This window comes from Dendrobates tinctorius, unplaced genomic scaffold (assembly GCF_039654945.1).
Source record: "Dendrobates tinctorius isolate UK_male_01 unplaced genomic scaffold, ASM3965494v1 ptg000039l, whole genome shotgun sequence".
In the NCBI taxonomy this organism is placed as follows: Eukaryota; Metazoa; Chordata; class Amphibia; order Anura; family Dendrobatidae; genus Dendrobates; species Dendrobates tinctorius.
In genome coordinates this window covers 29,570,442-29,587,748 of record NW_027361707.1, presented here as the reverse complement: position 1 = coordinate 29,587,748, position 17,307 = coordinate 29,570,442, and the positions used below count along the sequence as shown (strand labels likewise).

Here is a 17,307-nt window from a genome sequence, read left to right as displayed (position 1 = left end):
TGGTCTCACGAGACTGCTACGGTATCGCGAGACCGCTATGTCATATGGGGTCATTGTCGCAAGGCATCGTTGGGAACGGGATTTGCCAGGAGCATCGCGAGGATCGGGAACACTGTGTGGGACAGCGGAAGGTGAGAAGATCACGATTTTTTTATTTTTTTTTTATTATTTTTACATTCTACCTTTTACTACTGATGCCGCATAGGCAGCCTCAATAGTAAAAAGTGGGTCACACTTGTCAAACACCATGTTTGACGAGTGTGACAAACCTGTCAATCAGTTTTCCAAGCGATCTGTAGCATTCTGCAAGCTAATTACGCTTGTAAAGCGCTATTTTTTATCCCCACCTTAACCCAATTTAGCTGTGTGAATATTTTTTTTTTTTAGTTCAACTTAGTCATAATTATGTCTTGTCTTTGGTAAAATTAACATTTGCAGCAGACTATTTGTCTGTTCGTTGCTTTATCTATGCTTCATATGTTTTTGATTTGCTCAGCTAATTAACCAGCACACTGCTGTGTGGAAAGGAAACTGGGCATATAAGCATTGTGACACTGCAAACTTAGATGTCATGATTAAGGGTGCTAGTCCACCAGAAAGGCGTTGATATCGCATTTCCATCTTGAATTATGCTGATGCTTTTATCCTCAACTTGTCACTTTGCATGGTGAATAAAATATTGGTTTCACTATATTGTTGAGCTGGATATTTTCCTTTTCGTAATTTTAATTCCTCCCCCAAAGAGATTTTAAATGATCTTTTTACATACACAAAATCAGCAGGGAATGATTTAGGATTTGAGCTCAGATGTAATTGAAATGCTACCATATCAGTCACATTTGGATTGGCAGATGGAGCGCTCTTCACGCTTGTTAATGCTCTGTTCATAGAGGCATAATAATGAATCGATTTTCACACAGATCACATTGACTTGAAGGTGCAGGATAAAAAAAAATGGTTAAAAAATAAATGTACAAAATTTATTTTAGCTTAGAATTATAATATAACCCACATAAAAGCATAGCTTTTACTCCACACTTAATACAATTACTTCTGCCGACGAACTCCGTGCTTGCTTGATAAGAGACGGCTTTATTCCACATCTCAGTCTCTGATATCCCATTTTGAAATATTGGGAAAAAAATGGAATGGAAAAAATGGGAACCAGCCTGTCCCTATAAGAGACAGGAGAACACACAAGACTATGAGAAGCTTGTACCGAACGGCTCCCGTCACCATTGTCTCTGCGATGCTAAGTCCATATTACTTCCCTCTCATTTTTCTTCTTTTCAATTCTTTCCATTCACCCTCCTGTGTAGATAAACTGTGGAAAAGTTCCTTTACCTTCCTCTTCCTCTCTGAATCCCTGCAAAAAAAAAAAAAAACAAAACACAAGACAATGGGTCAGTTAAAGAAGGTAGAAACATGTATCAACCGTCCTCTAATGGGAAACCGGAAAGTCATCCCCTACATAATTCCAGGAAAAAGTTATAACAAAAATAGTTTTAAAAAAATAAATAAATCACATTTTTATGAACAATTCTGGAATAAAATACACTTGCAGTCCCATGCCACCAAACTTAGAGAACATCACTGATGTCAGTAATAGTTGATATTAGCAGCGCTCTTTACAGGACGTAAATATGAAGACAAAGGACGTTTTCCATTGTCCTCACTGCAAATATTAAATTTGATGAGGGGCGCTACATAGGCACCGCTGATCTCCTGGCAGACGCTGTCTGCAACAATTCTGCAGGTAATTCATTCTCTTGCGCCAGTTACTGACCAATAAAAGTAAATAAGCTTGTTACCTCCAATTGGTAGCACCAGGGAATCACCCTACAATAAGTCAATGTCCTACCCCATTACGAGCTTTGCACCAAGACTTAGCATGCTCAGTCAGAAGAAAAAGACAATGACAACTTCTAGACCCGGGGTTATGGCTTCTCATCCGTGCAGAATAGGATATTAGTTGGCTGGGGGAAGAGGCCTGGAAAAGGGCAAGAACCCTAAAGGCCGAATGCAGGTGGATGTCTTTTCCTATTCTAAAGAAGACTCTGATTTGGTTGAAAATCTAGTCATGATGCCGGGGTCAGACATGAAGTTATAAGGTGGCCATCTTCAAAAGATGGCACTAGAGAGTCACCTTGCTTCTTTCTGAAAGAGACCAATTTACATAGGTTTTCCCCAAGGTGCAGGGCCTGGTCTTTACCTTACACCCCTGGACCTTAGTCATCAAGGTGACTCACATATACTACACCCTCTTTATTTGAAAAGAGTTTCTTCAGCAGCTGCAGTTGATATTTTATAGTTTCATGCAGCTGCAAACCCATCTGTAGGCTTCTTTTGTTCTACCCCTTGCTCTTCACAAAAGAGGTTATTCAGCATCTGAGGCATTTAGTTTAAGGATACGTGCCCACGATCAGGAACGGCTGCGGGTCTGACGCTGCGTATTTATACAGCTTTTAACCCACAGTGGCAAGTGTTGACAGCATAGTGGATGGGATTTCATGAAATCCCACGTGCAATATGCGTGCATGTGCACCTGCGGATCACCCGCGGACACCAACATGTGGCACAACTTTTAAGACTACAGTATGCCAATTGCTCTTGCAGAGACGCGAGTCTCTGCAACAGAAATTAAGAAATTACACCAATAGAATGTATTGAATGTGGTCAATCTGTACGGTTCAGTGAACACATGCAGATTTACCTGTGTTTAATAGAAGGCAGCGCTTTGGATTCACTGAACATGTGCTGTCCAAAACACTGTTATTTTCAGATCGTGGGCACCCGGCCTTAACTTTATACGCCCTTTGAGACCAGGAGCCTTTTTCCAATACGCAGGGCATAATGACTATGAAAAGTCAGTAGAAACCCGCTCCCACCCCCCAAAAAAAGGACGTCAGACAAGACTAACCTCTGTGCAGTGTCTTGAAGTTTCTCTCTGGCCAGGAACTGATTGTCCCTGCGGATTTCTCGGACGGCGCCCTTAAACTCCCTCTTGTGTTTATGGATCAGCCTCTTTCGCTCGCGCTCCACTCTGTTGCATCCCTGTTTCCTGCCAAACTCCAGCCTGCCAAGTGAAAGCAACAGAAATGACCAAAATTGTGCAAAAAAAAAAAAAAAAAGACCCTCAACAGTCTCAGTTGTATCAGAAGTCACCACACTGAGTGGGTACCGACACCAGGGTGGCAGCTCTAAATTTCCCGATACATAAGCTGGACATACTCACACTGGCATGACTTTGGGAGTGAACATCTTCTTTAGGATGGGCATCTGTTTCTCAAAGACGAGAGGACTGTAGGGCTTCGAGCTGTACTTCCCAATATCTCCTAGTATGTTCTTACATGCGTCCTGAAGCACAAAAGATACTGGTCTCTTACCGGTATAGAATAGGTCCATATGTACACTATGAGGCCACACGTAGCCCTAGCCTGGATGGACAATCACAGCACCGACATGTAAATCTAAACTCTATATCCCAAATTACAACATATAAACTCTAGAGCTGCATTCATAATTCTGCTTTTATCAGACACAGTTGTTTAACATAAGGAGCAATCATGCAGCACATCTAATGGTGCAAATCACCAGGCAAGCCATGTGAAGACATGGAGCAAACCGGGGAGGCTAGGAAACTTCAGATCTGAAGCCAAGAGAATGGTATACACAGACTGCAAATCAGTGCAGAAATCAGGCTTATGATTGGCGACAGCGGTCAAGAACAGCATGTCATGGGACAGCAGCACTGCTGAAGTCAGTGATTGATAGCAGCAGTTATGTGAACAGAGAGCACATGATCACTGCTGCAAAGTCAGTCAAAAATGAGGTGGTCTTAACATAGAAGTGGATCATGAACGATTTAGTTCCCCCTCTGAACCCTCTTAAAATAAAATTAAATTCTTCAATTTTATAACCAGTCCTCCACCTAGGACAAAATATTTACCTGGATTTTCTCAGGGTATGTGTTTCGGGGCAGATGTTCGCAGATAACCTTCTCTATTGGACCGAAAATCTCATGAAAGGCAGGTAAAGTGCTATAGTAGTCTAAACATCTCTGGACCAGATCCAAACACACCGAAATGCACGTCAGCCTACACAGGAGCAAGGCAGAAAGCGTTAGCAAAGAACAGTACGTCTATGAAAATGTACAGAGTGGAAAAAAAAAAGCCACCGATGGGCTGCAGTGGTCATACACACTGTCCAAGTGATGTCACCGCTGCAGTCAAAAAGAGACCCAAGCAGCGGAGATGGACACTCCCTGCTCTGTTGAGTATTTTAGGTATACAAGAGCATTTGGGGTCCCCTTTCCTTATAGTGGAAAACTCCTTTAAAGTGGTTCTCTGCTTGGTCCACTCCCTCAATTGTTAGATTGGTTTCCTAACAGGCAAAATCAGATCAGATCAGAAGTGATCTCTATGAGAATCTGGTAGTAAGTGTTCAACTTTCCTGCAGCGCCAACTACAGAGGAAGATAAAGCATTACATGGTTCCCCCTGCAAATCAATAGGTTAATTGTATAAAGCAGGGCAGGACGGGTTCTGCAGAGATGTAAATGTGTTTCCATTTTGGAAATCATTTTTTGTCAAACACAGAAACCCCTCTATAACTAAGAAAAGAACTTTCCAAAAATTGTTTAGGTTAGTCCCAACTACAATCCTTGCAATACAAGAAAAATGGAAATGTGCTAGTTAACATTTTGCTTAAAGGGAATCGGTCACCCTTTTTTTCCCCTATTGGCTGCCGGCATAGACATCAGGGGCTTATCTACAGCATTCTGTAATGCTGTAGATAAGCCTCCGATGTAACCTGAAAGAGAAGAAAAACACGTTATATTATACTCACCGAGGTGGGCGGTCCGATGGGTGTTGCTGTCCAGTCCGGCGCCTCCCATCTTCATGCGATGATGTCCTCTTCTCCCGTCCTGAAATGGCTCCGGCGCAGGCGCATTGCTCTACCCTGACGAGGGCAGAGCAGAATTCTGTAGTGCGCAGGCGCCAGACCTCTCCCGACATCTGCACCAAAGCCATTACAGGACGGAAGAAGAGGATGTCATCGCATGAAGGAAGGCGCCGGACGGGACGGCGACACCCATCAGACCAGACCGCCCACCTCGGTGAGTATAATATAACGTGTTTTTCTTCTCTTTCAGGTTACATCGGAGGCTTATCTACAGCATTACAGAATGTTTTAGATAAGCCCCCGATGTCTATGCCGGCAGCTCAAAGGCCAAAAAAAGGGTGACAGATTCCCTTTAAGTTATACATTGACATCAGAGGGTAAGGTCCTTTCATCGATACTCACTTAAAATGATTGATCTCCGTTTCATCCTCCGAGTTTAGGCCATTGATTGCCCTCAGGGGCAGATTCTTCTTCACCCACGACGCAGCGTCCTCCTTGTTATCGATCAGCAGTAACTCCGAGAACTTCCCATGAAGTTTGAATGGAGGAACCACAACATAATCTGTCAAGATAAAGAAAACCAAATACACTAGTTATGAGACTGGACACAAAAGAAAATGCTGAGGTAGACCCCACAGTACTACAGGGAGGGCACTTTGGGCAGCGTGCCATCTATTCACACAAGTTTGCAATCTTCTGCTGCAGACACTACGTGTTAGTGCCGAGAAGAGAGAAGATTCCTTAGGTCTTCATGACAACCCTGGAGATAACTAAGGAGACCTCCAGAAATCCACCACCCGGTCTCAACCAGTGTGCACAGAAAATGAATATTTTGGGTACTTACCGTAAAGTTTTCCCCTTCATTGGGGGACACAGGAAACCATGGGGTGTATGCTGCTGCCACTAGGAGGTTGACACCAGCAGTATATACCCACCAACTGGCAGGAAGATCATCAATTAGTGAGAAAGCAGTAGGAGAAGCAACAGGTATACAACTATCATAACATAGCCACAACGAACAAAAAACAAGGGCGGGTGCTGTGTCCCTCAATGAAGGCGCCGAGAAAGATTTTACGGTAGGTAGGTACCCAAAATCTTTATTTCCCTATCGCTTCATTGGGGGACACAGGAAACCATGGGACGTCCAAAAGCAGTCCCAAGGGTAGGTAAAGGTGGTACCGTCAAATCAGAGCTCGGGTCACTGCTGCTTGCAGGACCTTTCTACAGAGATTCGCATATGACTAAACCTATATGTGAACCCTGTAGGACTTGGCAAAGGTATGACAGGAGGACCATGTAGCAGTCTAACAAATCTACGAGACCAACGCCTGGCGGTGGGTGACAAAGGAGGGCCACCACTGAGCGAGAGGAGTGTGCGGTGACCTTAAATGGATGCGATCTATCCATTAGTCGGTAGGCTTCAGAATAGCAGAGTGAACCCAGCAGGCCTCGATAGACTTGGAAAAACAGCCAAGACCTTTATGAGTACATTCTGGGATAAAGAACAGTTAATCTGCACATCTGACTGGTGCTGTCCTGGGAAGGTAGTTACAGAGAACTCTACCAAGTACAGTTTGTTTAGAGACCATACTTGATAAAGAAAGGGAACACAAATGGACAAAAGGAAGAAAAAAAACAGTATCCTCATTGGGGAGAAATACAAAAAAAAGACACCTTAGGGAGAAAGGATGGTAGCGGATGTAAGTCTGGTTTCACATTAGTGTTTTTTAGCGCAGCGCATCGTGCATGTCCATGCGCATGTGCCCCTATGTTTAACATGGGTGCGCATAGTCTAGCGGTTGCACGCATTTGCATGCGTTTTTCGTGCGCAAGCGTTTTTTTTGTAGTGTGCGCCTAGGTGTGCCAGACACAACCTGTTGCATTTTTGGTCCGTCCAACAGGTGTCAAAAAACGCTTGCGCACGGAATGCGCCAAAATAACACATTACAGTCTATGCACACGCCTGCATTTACAATCGCATGCATTTTAAGAGTTAGCATGGCTAGAAACTTGTTAAAACGCATGCACCTAAAAAAAAAGCAAATGCATGCAAAACGCATGATGTAATTTTTGCATGCGTTTTTATTGCGCACGAAGCGCAGTGCTAAAAAACGCTAATGTGAAAGTAGCCTAACACCACCTTGTCCTGGTGACACTCTAGATAAGGAGGAACAAGAGATCTGCGAGTTTGGAAACTCATCTGATAGAAGAAATGGCAACCGGGAAGGCAACCTTCCAGGGAAGGAGTGAAAGGTGTCTCTTAGAGGTTTGAATGTTGATTCTTGAAGAACATCGAGCACTAAATTGAGATCCCAAGGTGTTACCGGAGGCCGGTAGGGGGGAATACAGTGCTCAACTCCCTGCTGAAAGGTCTTGATCTGCAGGTGAGACGTTATAATCTTTCGAAAAGGATGGAAAAAGCAAAAACACCTGTCTCTTGAGAAAACTGAAGGAGAGGCCAGATCTCAGACCCAAATGTAAGAAGGACAAAATGGAAACAGATGCTAGGGGAGGTCTGATTAGTTACAACTAGAGTTGAGCGACTTTTGGTTTTTTAGGGTCGCGTTTCGTTTCGTGAAACCCGACTTTTCCAAAAGTCGGGTCGAGCAAGATCGTCCGATTATAGGGAAAAGTCAGGGTCGTCCCGAAACACGAAACCCAATGTAAGTCAATGGGGAATAAAAGTCGGCAGTGAGAGGAGGACAGGAAACACACCTACAGTGCCCATTTGAATGCCAAAAGCATCAATTCTTCTTTCTTAAGCTTGTCAACCTTAATTAACTTCATAATACAAGTTACGCACTGAAAAATGGGGGTTATTTGGCTAAAGTTGTGGGGGGGGAGGGCTGGCTGCAGGTTTTCATGTGCCCTGGGCGAAAGAGCGCCCCTTTAACACATACCACAACTCATCATGCTCCGATACGGCAGAGAAATAGCGGTATAGTACAATGAAAAATACCTCACTTTTTACATCTCATGACGAGGCCCATCTATTTCTCCATACAGAATCATTGGTCCCATATAATGTTTGAAACAGTATATGATGAGCTCCACATAATGCTACAGTATATGTTGGTCCCCATGGATGAAGCTCCACTGTCTTATGGGCCCAAATAATGCTCCAAACATAATGGGCCCCATTTCTAATGCTCTAGTGTATAATGGGCCCTGTAAATGCTGCTCCAGTGTCTGATGTCCACCTTTGGAATGTTCCAGTGTATGGTGGGCCCCATCTATCATTCTCCAGAGTATAGTGCTCCCCAAAAATTGCTGTCCCAACATTGAAAACAATCAAATAAGTCTCCTCGCTAGGGAATCCCTGTACTTGTCTGGACAGGTGCTGTAGCTTGCTTAACAGCTCGCCAGCCGTTCTCACGCCCAGTATGGATTACACGTGATTGCACAAAGGTTAGAAAGGGTACCGTATCCCTGGATAACATGTATGGATAGTGTACACATTCAAAATATATGTCTATACAGCATGAGGCAGGCTCAGACGGTGTTAGGCCCAGTATGGATTGCACGTGATTGCGCAAAGGTTAGAAAGGGTACCGTATCCCTGGATAACATGTATGGATAGCGTACACATTCAAAATATATGTCTATACAGCATGAGGCAGGCTCAGACGGTGTTAGGCCCAGTATGGATTGCACGTGATTGCACAAAGGTTAGAAAGGGTACCGTATCCCTGGATAACATGTATGGATAGCATACACATTCAAAATATATGTCTATACAGCATGAGGCAGGCTCAGACGGTGTTAGGCCCAGTATGGATTGCACGTGATTGCACAAAGGTTAGAAAGGGTACCGTATCCCTGGATAACATGTATGGATAGCGTATACATTCAAAATATATGTCTATACAGCATGAGGCAGGCTCAGACGGTGTTAGGCCCAGTATGGATTGCACGTGATTGCACAAAGGTTCTGAAAGGGTACCGTATCCCTGGATAACATGTATGGATAGCGTACACATTCAAAATATATGTCTATACAGCATGAGGCAGGCTCAGACGGTGTTAGGCCCAGTATGGATTGCACGTGATTGCACAAAGGTTAGAAAGGGTACCGTATCCCTGGATAACATGTATGGATAGCGTACACATTCAAAATATATGTCTCAGGAGGCAGGCTCAGACGGTGTTAGGCCCAGTATGGATTGCACAAAGGTTAGAAAGGGTACCGTATCCCTGGATAACATGTATGGATAGCGTACACATTCAAAATATATGTCTCAGGAGGCAGGCTCAGACGGTGTTAGGCCCAGTATGGATTGCACGTGATTGCACAAAGGTTAGAAAGGGTACCGTATCCCTGGATAACATGTATGGATAGCGTACACATTCAAAATATATGTCTATACAGCATGAGGCAGGCTCAGACGGTGTTAGGCCCAGTATGGATTGCACGTGATTGCACAAAGGTTAGAAAGGGTACCGCATCCCCGGATAACATGTATGGATAGCGTACACATTCAAAATATATGTCTATACAGCTTGAGGCAGGCTCAGACGGTGTTAGGCCCAGTATGGATTGCACGTGATTGCACAAAGGTTAGAAAGGGTACCGTATCCCTGGATAACATGTATGGATAGCGTACACATTCAAAATATATGTCTATACAGCATGAGGCAGGCTCAGACGGTGTTAGGCCCAGTATGGATTGCACGTGATTGCACAAAGGTTAGAAAGGGTACCGTATCCCTGGATAACATGTATGGATAGCGTACACATTCAAAATATATGTCTATACAGCAGGAGGCAGGCTCAGACGGTGTCAGGCACAGTATGGATTTGACGGCCCAGATTACACAGCGGAGGAGCAGGGAGAGGTAAAGATTGCAAATGCTGGGGCCCTGCCCAAGCAAGGGGGGCCCACTCGTGGGCGTCGGTACTGGCACTGGGCCCCTCATAGTACAGCGGTGTGTCTGACGGCGGGTGTGCACCACCACCGTCAGAGACACTTGATTGCACTATGAGGGACCCTGTGCCAGTGCCCGCACCCAAGAGTCGGCCTACCCACCTGTCCAGGGCAACGGCACTCGCACGGTGTCGAGTGTCCAAATCCTTGGAAACCCATGCGTGGTTCATTTTAATGAAGGTTAGATCATCCACATTTTGGGTTGACAGACGGGTCCTTTTTTCTGTCAGGATTGATCCAGCTGCACTGAAGACTCTTTCCGATAGCACACTTGCAGCTGGGCAAGCGAGCTCCTGTAAGGCATATTGTGCCAATTCAGGCCAGGTGTCCAGTTTAGCGGCCCAATAGTCAAAGGGGAATGACCTGTGTGGGAGAACATCGATATGGGAGGAAAAGTAGTTTGTAACCATAGTTGACAACTGCTGTCTCCTGTCACTTTCCATCGATGCAGTATTACCAGTTATGTGAGCGGTATTTGAAAAATCAGTCCACAACATTGTCATGAAACCCCTGTCTCCAACGCCACTTCTGCTGTGTGCACCACGAACACCTCTGCCAAGCTGCCCCCAGCCCGTACGGCTCGTGTGAGAACCATCACCGCTGCTGTGTGCTGGGAATGCCTCAAGCAACCAATTTACCAGAGTTGCTTGTTTATTAGCCAATATTAGGTCAAGGTTCTCCTGTGGCATGATGTTTTGTAATTTGCCTTTATAGCGTGGATCCAGGATGCTGGCCAACCAGTAGTCGTTATCGTTCATCATTTTGGCAATGCAGGGGTCCCTTTTTAGGATCCGCAAGGCATAATCTGACATGTGGGCCAATGTTCCCGGTGTCAATGATGCACTGCGAGTGCTGGGTGGAGGAGCACTTTCTGGCAAATCCACATCCCTCCAGTCACGCACAAACCCTGTACCAGACCTTGCCACGCCAACATTTTCACTTGCCCCACGAGATGCATCCTCCTCCCCTAAGTAATCATCCCCATCATCATCCTCCTCCTCCTCTTCTTCCTCCACCTCGTCCAGGAGAGGTCCCTGAGCAGACAATGGCTGAATGTCATCAAGGATTCCCTCCTCCTCTTCCTCCTCATCAACATTGGCTGCAGACGCCTGCTCCTTAAGGTGCGTCAAAGTTTGCATGAGCAGACGCATAAGTGGGATGCTCATGCTTAGGATGGCGTCGTCTGCGCTTACCAGCCATGTGCATTCCTCAAAACACTGAAGGACTTTACAAAGGTCTTTCAGCTTCGACCACTGCACACCTGTCAACTCCATGTCTGCTCTCAAAGTGCCAGGCCGTGTATCCTCCCACAAATGCATTATGGCCTGCCTCTGCTCGCACAGCCGCTCCACCATGTGCAGGGTGGAGTTCCACCTTGTTGCAATGTCGATAATGAGGCGGTGGTTGGGAAGGTGGAGCAATCGCTGCAGCTTCTGCATACGAACGGAGTGTACAGGCGACCGGCGGATGTGCGCGCACAGTCTTCGCACCTTCTGGAGCAGGGCTGTTAACTCCGGATAATTTTTGAGGAAGCACTGCACCACCAGATTCAAGGTGTGAGCCAAGCAAGGTATGTGGCTGAGTTTTGAAAGGGCTATGGCTGCCACAAAATTACGGCCGTTATCACTAACTACCTTGCCTGCCTCAAGATGTACACTGCCCAGCCATGACTCAGTTTGTCTCTTCAAGTACTCGGCCAGCACCTCGGCGGTGTGTCTGTCGCCCAAACACATCATCTGCAACACAGCCTGCTGACGCTTTCCACTAGCTGCTCGATAGGGGGACACATCGTGTGCAACAGTGGCAGCTGCAGATGGAGTGCTCGTACGACTGCGCTCTGTGGACGAGCTTTCGCTTCTGGAGGAGGAGGGTCGAACGCCTACGGCCAACTGTTTCCTATACCGTGGGCTAGGCAGCACTGTCCCACCACCGCTGTCCCCTGTGGACCCTGCATCCACCACATTAACCCAGTGTGCAGTGATGGACACGTAACGGCCCTGGCCATGCCGACTGGACCATGCATCAGTTGTGAGGTGCACCTTTCCGCTCACTGACTGCTTGAGTGCATGGACAATGCGGTCTTTCACATGATGGTGGAGGGCTGGGATGGCTTTGCGAGAGAAGAAGTGGCGACTGGGTAGGTCATAGCGTGGTACTGCATAGGCCATGAGTTCGCGGAAAGCTGTGCTTTCCACCAACCGAAAGGGCATCATCTCAAACGAGATTAGTTTGGCAATGTGGGCGTTCAAACCCAGTGTACGCGGATGAGAGACTGAGTACTTTCTTGACCTACTCATAATGTCTGGGAGGGTGAGCTGGACTTGAGAGCTGCATATGGTGGAAGTAGCGGTGGACAGGGCGGACTGAGAGAGGGTTGATGATGGTGATGGAGTTGGTGTTCTTTCTGATGGCCTAGAATCAGTCTTTCGTTGATATAACAGTGGGATTCCCTGACTGCTGTGGTCTTGCAACGACACCTCAACATTTTCTGCTGTGCTAACCGGTGGGCTTACAGTAGGGGAAACAATGTAGCGTTGCTGACTACCTTCGTTGTGATCAGTTGCACATGTGGCACTTGAGGTTTGGTGTTGTGTCCACGCTTGCAAGTGCATGCTGGTTAAATGTCTAAGCATGCAACTGGTATTCAAATTTTTCAGATTTTTCCCTCGGCTAAAAGTCTTTGCGCACTTCTTACAGATAACCTTGGCCTGATCATGAGGATTTTGGTCAAAAAGTGCCACACTGCACTCTTCCTACTTTGGCAGACATTTTGCGGCCTAGCACGCTGTGATCTTTTGACCCTCTGGACAAGCTGTCCAGCAACTCTTTTGATGTTTGGAACCTGTCTTTGGAGTGCTCCGGGCCTGCCAGATAACAGCTGTTGCAATGTCGATGTCTGCTGTGGATGCTCCTCATCTGAGCTATTGGAAGCAGCACCCTCTTCCCCCAATGGATGCCAATCTGGGTCAACAACTGGGTCATCCATCACCTCCTCTTCTATGTCATGTGCACCTTCCTCTGTGTCACCGTGTATGGTGGTATAGTGTGCGGGAAGGGGCACCTGAGTCTCATCAGGGTCAGAATCTGGCTCTGTACACTGCGAGGACAATGTAGTGCTCTGAGTGAATGTACCAGCAGAATCATCCATCAGCGGCTGTGCATCAGTGCACTCCATGTCAGATTCATCTTGGCCTGGGTAATTCACCATTTCACTTGATAATCCAGGCATGGTATGTGAAAACAGCTCCATGGAGTAATCAGTAGTATGGCCTGCGTCATCCTTCAATCTTGGTTGGGGTGAAGGACACAAGGAAAGGTGTGGTTCATAAACATGAGCCTCCAATGACGACTCAGTGCTTTTACTTTTTACAACTGAAGAAGAGGAGGCGATAGAGCTGGAGGCTGAGTCAGCAATGTAAGACAAAACTTTTTCCTGATGCTCTGGCTTTAAAAGCGGTTTGCCAACTCCTAGAAAACTAAGCATTCGAGGCCTTATGTAGCCAGACGATGACGCAGGGTCAGCACCTCCTGCATTCGGTCCTATTTTGCTCTTGCCACTACCATCAGATCCACCACCAACACCATCATTACCAGCTGCCAACCCCCGCCCAATTCCACGGCCTCTTCCACCAGCCTTCCTCATTTTTGGTAGAAATGTAGATAAAAATCCAACAAACTATATAGTAATGTAAAACAAGGTACAAGGTGTCTATAGGACAGGGGAGATTTTGAATTTCTGCAGACACTTGTGGACACTGGACACTTTTGGATTGTGTGAGGCCCACTGATATCTAAGCGCTATGTGACAGGCTCGATGGCACAGCTGTGACAAAAGTGACTAGAGGATAAGGGAGATTTTGAATCTCTGCACACACTTTTGGACACTGGACACTTTTGGATTGTGTGAGGCCCAATGAATATCTGAGCGCTATGTGACAGGCTCGATGGCACAGCTGTGACAAAAGTGACTAGAGGATAAGGGAGATTTTGAATCTCTGCACACACTTTTGGACACTGGACACTTTTGGATTGTGTGAGGCCCACTGATATCTGAGCGCTATGTGACAGGCTCGATGGCACAGCTGTGACAAAAGTGACTAGAGGATAAGGGAGATTTTGAATTTCTGCACACACTTGTGGACAGTGGACACTTTTGGATTGTGTGAGGCCCACTGATATCTGAGCGCTATGTGACAGGCTCGATGGCACAGCTGTGACAAAAGTGACTAGAGGATAAGGGAGATTTTGAATCTCTGCACACACTTTTGGACACTGGACACTTTTGGATTGTGTGAGGCCCACTGATATCTGAGCGCTATGTGACAGGCTTGATGGCACAGCTGTGACAAAAGTGACTAGAGGATAAGGGAGATTTTGAATCTCTGCACACACTTTTGGACACTGGACACTTTTGGATTGTGTGAGGCCCACTGATATCTGAGCACTATGTGACAGGCTCGATGGCACAGCTGTGACAAAAGTGACTAGAGGATAAGGGAGATTTTGAATCTCTGCACACACTTTTGGACACTGGACACTTTTGGATTGTGTGAGGCCCACTGATATCTGAGCGCTATGTGACAGGCTCGATGGCACAGCTGTGACAAAAGTGACTAGAGGATAAGGGAGATTTTGAATCTCTGCACACACTTTTGGACACTGGACACTTTTGGATTGTGTGAGGCCCACTGATATCTGAGCGCTATGTGACAGGCTCGATGGCACAGCTGTGACAAAAGTGACTAGAGGATAAGGGAGATTTTGAATTTCTGCACACAGTTGTGGACAGTGGACACTTTTGGATTGTGTGAGGCCCACTGATATCTGAGCGCTATGTGACAGGCTCGATGGCACAGCTGTGACAAAAGTGACTAGAGGATAAGGGAGATTTTGAATCTCTGCACACACTTTTGGACACTGGACACTTTTGGATTGTGTGAGGCCCACTGATGTCTGAACGCTATGTGACAGGCTCGATGGCACAGCTGTGACAAAAGTGACTAGAGGATAAGGGAGATTTTGAATTTCTGCACACAGTTGTGGACAGTGGACACTTTTGGATTGTGTGAGGCCCACTGATATCTGAGCGCTATGTGACAGGCTCGATGGCACAGCTGTGACAAAAGTGACTAGAGGATAAGGGAGATTTTGAATCTCTGCACACACTTTTGGACACTGGACACTTTTGGATTGTGTGAGGCCCAATGAATATCTGAGCGCTATGTGACAGGCTCGATGGCACAGCTGTGACAAAAGTGACTTGAGGATAAGGGAGATTTTGAATCTCTGCACACACTTTTGGACACTGGACACTTTTGGATTGTGTGAGGCCCACTGATATCTGAGCGCTATGTGACAGGCTCGATGGCACAGCTGTGACAAAAGTGACTAGAGGATAAGGGAGATTTTGAATCTCTGCACACACTTTTGGACACTGGACACTTTTGGATTGTGTGAGGCCCACTGATATCTGAGCGCTATGTGACAGGCTCGATGGCACAGCTGTGACAAAAGTGACTAGAGGATAAGGGAGATTGGATTGCTTTTAAAAAAGCAGTTTGCGGAGCAGTGGGTAAACAGCAATGCAGGAATGTCAGGAAGCCTTAGAAGGCAGCCCAACAACCAACACCACTGATACACCACTATATAGCCTCCCCTTGCACTGCACACACAGTGACTGGTGTGTTGTGCAGGCCAAATTGCTAGCAGCAGAAGCAGTTTTTTTTTCTTCTCAGCAGGACAAAAAAAAAAAATTGGGATTGCTTTTAAAAAAGCAGTTTGCGGAGCAGTGGGTAAACAGCAATGCAGGAATGTCAGGAAGCCTTAGAAGGCAGCCCAACAACCAACACCACTGATACACCACTATATAGCCTCCCTTTGCACTGCACACACAGTGACTGGTGTGTTGTGCAGGCCAAATCGCTAGCAGCAGAAGCAGTTTTTTTGTCTTCTTCCCTGCCTAACGCTCTCCCTACAGAATCAGCAGCAACCTCTCCCTATACTAAGATCGGCAGAAGTAAGATGGCGGTCGGCGTGCACGCCCTTTTATACCCCCTGTGACGCCCACCAAAGCAAGCCAATCACTTGCATGCCCTTCTGAAAGATGGTGGTGACCCGTGCCTATGTCATCACGTTGCCCACAGTGTCCGTGGATCCTGATTGGCTGAAAAAGAGCGCAAAACAAACTTTTGAAACGCGACTTTGGCGCGTAAGTCGCCGACCTCGTGGCCGACCTCATCCTAGGGTCGGGTTTCGTTTTGAATTTTTTCGACCCGTTTCGCTCAACTCTAGTTACAACCAAGCGTAAAGATTTTCCACGAACGATGGGAAATGCGAGAAAAGGAAGGCTTCGTAGCTCTGAACATGATCTGGAAAACCTGATTGGAGAACTCGGCTTATTTCAGAAACATGGTCTTAGTCATGCTGTTAAACAGAGTGACAGAGAATTCTGGTGGGACACAGAACCCTGCGAGAGAAGATCTGGAAGTTCCTGGAGTTTCTATGGCGTGCCTGTGAAGAAGTTGATTACTTCTGCGTATCCAAGTCTTCTGGGGTGATGAGAATGATAAGCACTCCAAAGCGTCAGTGCTGATTGCTAGAGTGACGTGTGATCTGGAGATCACATGAAGAATTTTGTGACTTAAGACTGGATTATCAGGTTTATGTCAGGAAGCCCTCAAAGGAGCCAAATGTCATGGGAGACTGAATGTTTCAGGGACCACTCGCCGCCGGCGGGAACCTCTCGGCTGAGAAAATCGGCGGCCCAGATCTCCACTCTTGGAATGTGCAGTGCCAAGATCATAACCGAATCTGCACTTCTGACAATACTGCTAGACTTTGGGTTCTTCCTTGAAGGTTCATCTCTGTCACCGCTGTGGCATTGTCAGATTGGACCCAAAACTAATGGTAGAGAATAGGATCCTTGCTAGAAAAGTAGAGCAAGAGGGAGGGACCCAAAATCCAGAATGTTGATGGGAAGAGACGATTCCTGGGCTGTTAAGTTATGAAAATATGCTCCTCAATTGAGAAGATTGGCTTCTGTAGTAGCGATCTTCCTACATGGTGTGGGAAAGATCTACCGCAATTGACTAGAGGAGATTAAGTCCACCAGACTAGAGACTTATTTATCCGGAGAGGGGCATGATTAGTCGATACAGGGAGTGAATCGACCAGTCCCATTTTGATGGCAGAAAAAGAAAAAATTGAAAAGGATGAAAGTAGGCAAATGGAACTTCTTCATTGATGCAACCATCTTACCTAGAAAGCTCATGCAGAAGTGGAGCAAACGTACAAATGTGACGGAGAGAGTCCCACATGATAGGATCAAGGGATTTTCCTTGGGTAGAAAAAAGCTCTTACACATATGGTGGTCTTGTTTGGCGCTTCAACCCTTTAGGAAAGAATGTAAAGCGCCATGGAATAAATGGCGCTAGAACAATAAATAATAATAATAATAATAATAATAATAATAATAATAA

General features: G+C 46.1%; 1 protein-coding gene across 1 annotated transcript in view; it reads right to left on the bottom strand.

Moving 5' to 3' along the window:
* Positions 1 to 966: 966 nt before the first annotated feature.
* Positions 967 to 17,307, bottom strand: part of LOC141088483 (nucleolar protein 14-like) — a 47,230-nt gene continuing 30,889 nt past the window's right edge. Inside the window, exons 13-17 of the mRNA XM_073574575.1 lie at positions 5,307 to 5,466; positions 3,950 to 4,097; positions 3,236 to 3,357; positions 2,921 to 3,076; positions 967 to 1,366 (exon numbers count right to left, since the gene is read on the bottom strand). Coding sequence (XP_073430676.1) covers positions 1,264 to 1,366; positions 2,921 to 3,076; positions 3,236 to 3,357; positions 3,950 to 4,097; positions 5,307 to 5,466 — 689 coding nt within the window. The 3' untranslated portion in view covers positions 967 to 1,263. The remainder of the gene's footprint in view (positions 1,367 to 2,920; positions 3,077 to 3,235; positions 3,358 to 3,949; positions 4,098 to 5,306; positions 5,467 to 17,307) is intronic.